At 47.9% G+C, this 2,221-nt stretch overlaps 1 protein-coding gene; it reads right to left on the bottom strand.

Moving 5' to 3' along the window:
• Positions 1–257: 257 nt before the first annotated feature.
• On the bottom strand, positions 258–484 carry CHC_T00002236001 (hypothetical protein). XM_005713082.1 is given in 2 exon segments: positions 258–319; positions 320–484. The coding sequence occupies 1 exon segment, from the start codon at positions 482–484 to the stop codon at positions 320–322; it is 165 nt and encodes a 54-aa protein (XP_005713139.1). The 3' UTR covers positions 258–319.
• Between the last annotated feature and the right edge of the window lie 1,737 nt (positions 485–2,221).

Here is a 2,221-nt window from a genome sequence, read left to right as displayed (position 1 = left end):
GGTACTGTATATCGATACCTGTGTTAGTCTCAGTCAACAACAAACCGGAAGCGGACTTGCAGCGAGCACAACTGTGATACTACTACAGAGTAAAGTCTCGATAAGCTGCGTACCGGATATGATGAACTGCCTCGGTACCGTGAACCGAAGGACTATGAGGGAGGCGCCACCCCGCTTTTTTGGCCCAGAATCGACGTTTTTGTATTTCTAAGGTGAACCAGACTCTATAGAACGAACTACGCGATACCATGAACATAAAAAATATGAAAAACCCAGAGTTCACTTTATCGAGGCCGAAATGCGCACTAGAAACGAACCATCAACGAATACAGAAGCTATCAATACGTCCTTGCTTCAGATTCATACGTTGAAGTCTCCGTACGCGGCTTTGTTCTTCAAACAGGAGCGATTTGAGGCTCGACGGCAGCCCCGATTGAACTAAGTTCCGCTGCTTGCGCAGCAGCGTGCGCTTGTTCGGCCGCATCAAACGCAGCTGATGTCGCACGAGACACAGCTCCATGGATGTTCTCCATGATAAATTAGGCAGAATGAAAAGAAAGGGAGGCTGAATCACAACGGGAAGAGCTCTGGATGTCCGATTGCGCCCGTCGACGTCGCCCGTCGACGTCGCCCGTCGATACACAGTGTCAGAGGAAGTGACGTTATGTGCCTTGCTGTACCTGTACAACGGCTACACGTGTACATGAGCAGTTCCGCCACTGTGAACTGGCCCGGTAAGGCGAACTCAGTAGGTTGCTCGGAAGCGCCACATTTCGGTTCACCATATCGAGACTTTACTCTGTACAATACAGCCTTCTGGTGCGGCGTACCTCCTCGAATGCCCCCCTTTCAAGAGTACTTCAAAGGAACCCACTTCAAGGGCACCCTACACAAAGATGGAAAGCCCTAGTGTCTAGCCGACAATTTTCCTCATTTGAGATTGAGGTTCAACTTATTTTATTATTTTTATGAGGTCAAATGGCCTCATTTGAGGTCACTTGTCGGCTAGACACTAGCTACACGCGTAGAAGTGAGGAAAAAACATGAAGCGTCACAATTGTTCCATGTGCATTGCTCTACTATGTGCACTTCTTTCCGTGCCCCCCCACCTCTCCTTCATCAAGTGTCCACGTTGGTGGTGCTTTGCTGTCCCCACGTGTGATACCTCGGTGTAAAGTAGTTATTTCTGGGAATATTTTTGAGAACTTGGAAAGTATTATTTTTGGTTTGAGGTGCCTTGATGAGGATGCTGTGGGATTCCGCCATTTTGGAGACACTATCAAAAGCAATGTCTTCGTCCTATTCGACATATTCTTGTTGTAGACGTCAAGCACATATACGATTGTTTAGGGTGACGCTGCTTGTAGAGAAATAAATCGCTGAAGGCGCGATGCATGCGAGCTTTTTCTTCGGATTCCGGCCCAGTTTTTGATCTCACTCCCTCCCATCCACCACGCAAGACACTTTTCGGCCCTCCATTCACCCGTCTACGGCTGTTCCATCCCGCTTATGAACGAAAATCCACTCCATGAATGTCATGTCATAGAGATGACCTCTCTTTTATTTGGTTTTACCAGATATCCTGTCTTCGTATTATCGTATGATACCGTCGCCAGGTGGCGCCTCCGCTGCTGGCCATGTCCTCATCGTTCTTATTGGATGCTTACCTCCAACTCCAGCTGTTGCCAACCGACAGAGAATCTACTCCGTGTAAACCAAAAGCAAGAAATCCTTCCAGTGCTGTTATTCGTTTTCCAGGAATCTGTCTGTTAGAGAATAAAGCATTGTCTTCGAAAGTCTATTACTCACACGTTCAGCAATTCAGCACCAGGTGAAGATACTCTTTACAACAACGCCAAAAATGAAGGGACCATATGCCGCACGAGCAGCAATTTTTAGGTCCAGGTGTTTTGCTAATCCTGAGTTCGTTTAGCCTTCCTTTGTCCCTCATGCCCGCATGATGAAATCTTGAGGATAAAAACAGCGGGAAATGCATGACTACGGAAATGGGAAAGTAAAACAGTTCACTATCCCACTGGATTGCACGGCACTCGGAAAGACAGTGCCGACTGCGGAGAAATACCATCCCGCCCATCGGAAGAGGAGTCACACCTCCGATCCTAACCCCTGACGCAGAATCCGCACGTCTTAGAGTTCGCGAGAGTACTACAGTACTCTGTAGCACATACAGCTCCCAATGCGAAGTAGCAATGAGTCGTGG

The sequence above is a fragment of the Chondrus crispus genome, genomic scaffold, assembly GCF_000350225.1.
Source record: "Chondrus crispus Stackhouse genomic scaffold, scaffold_130, whole genome shotgun sequence".
NCBI lineage: Eukaryota > Rhodophyta > Florideophyceae > Gigartinales > Gigartinaceae > Chondrus > Chondrus crispus.
This window is presented reverse-complemented; position numbering and strand designations above follow the sequence as displayed.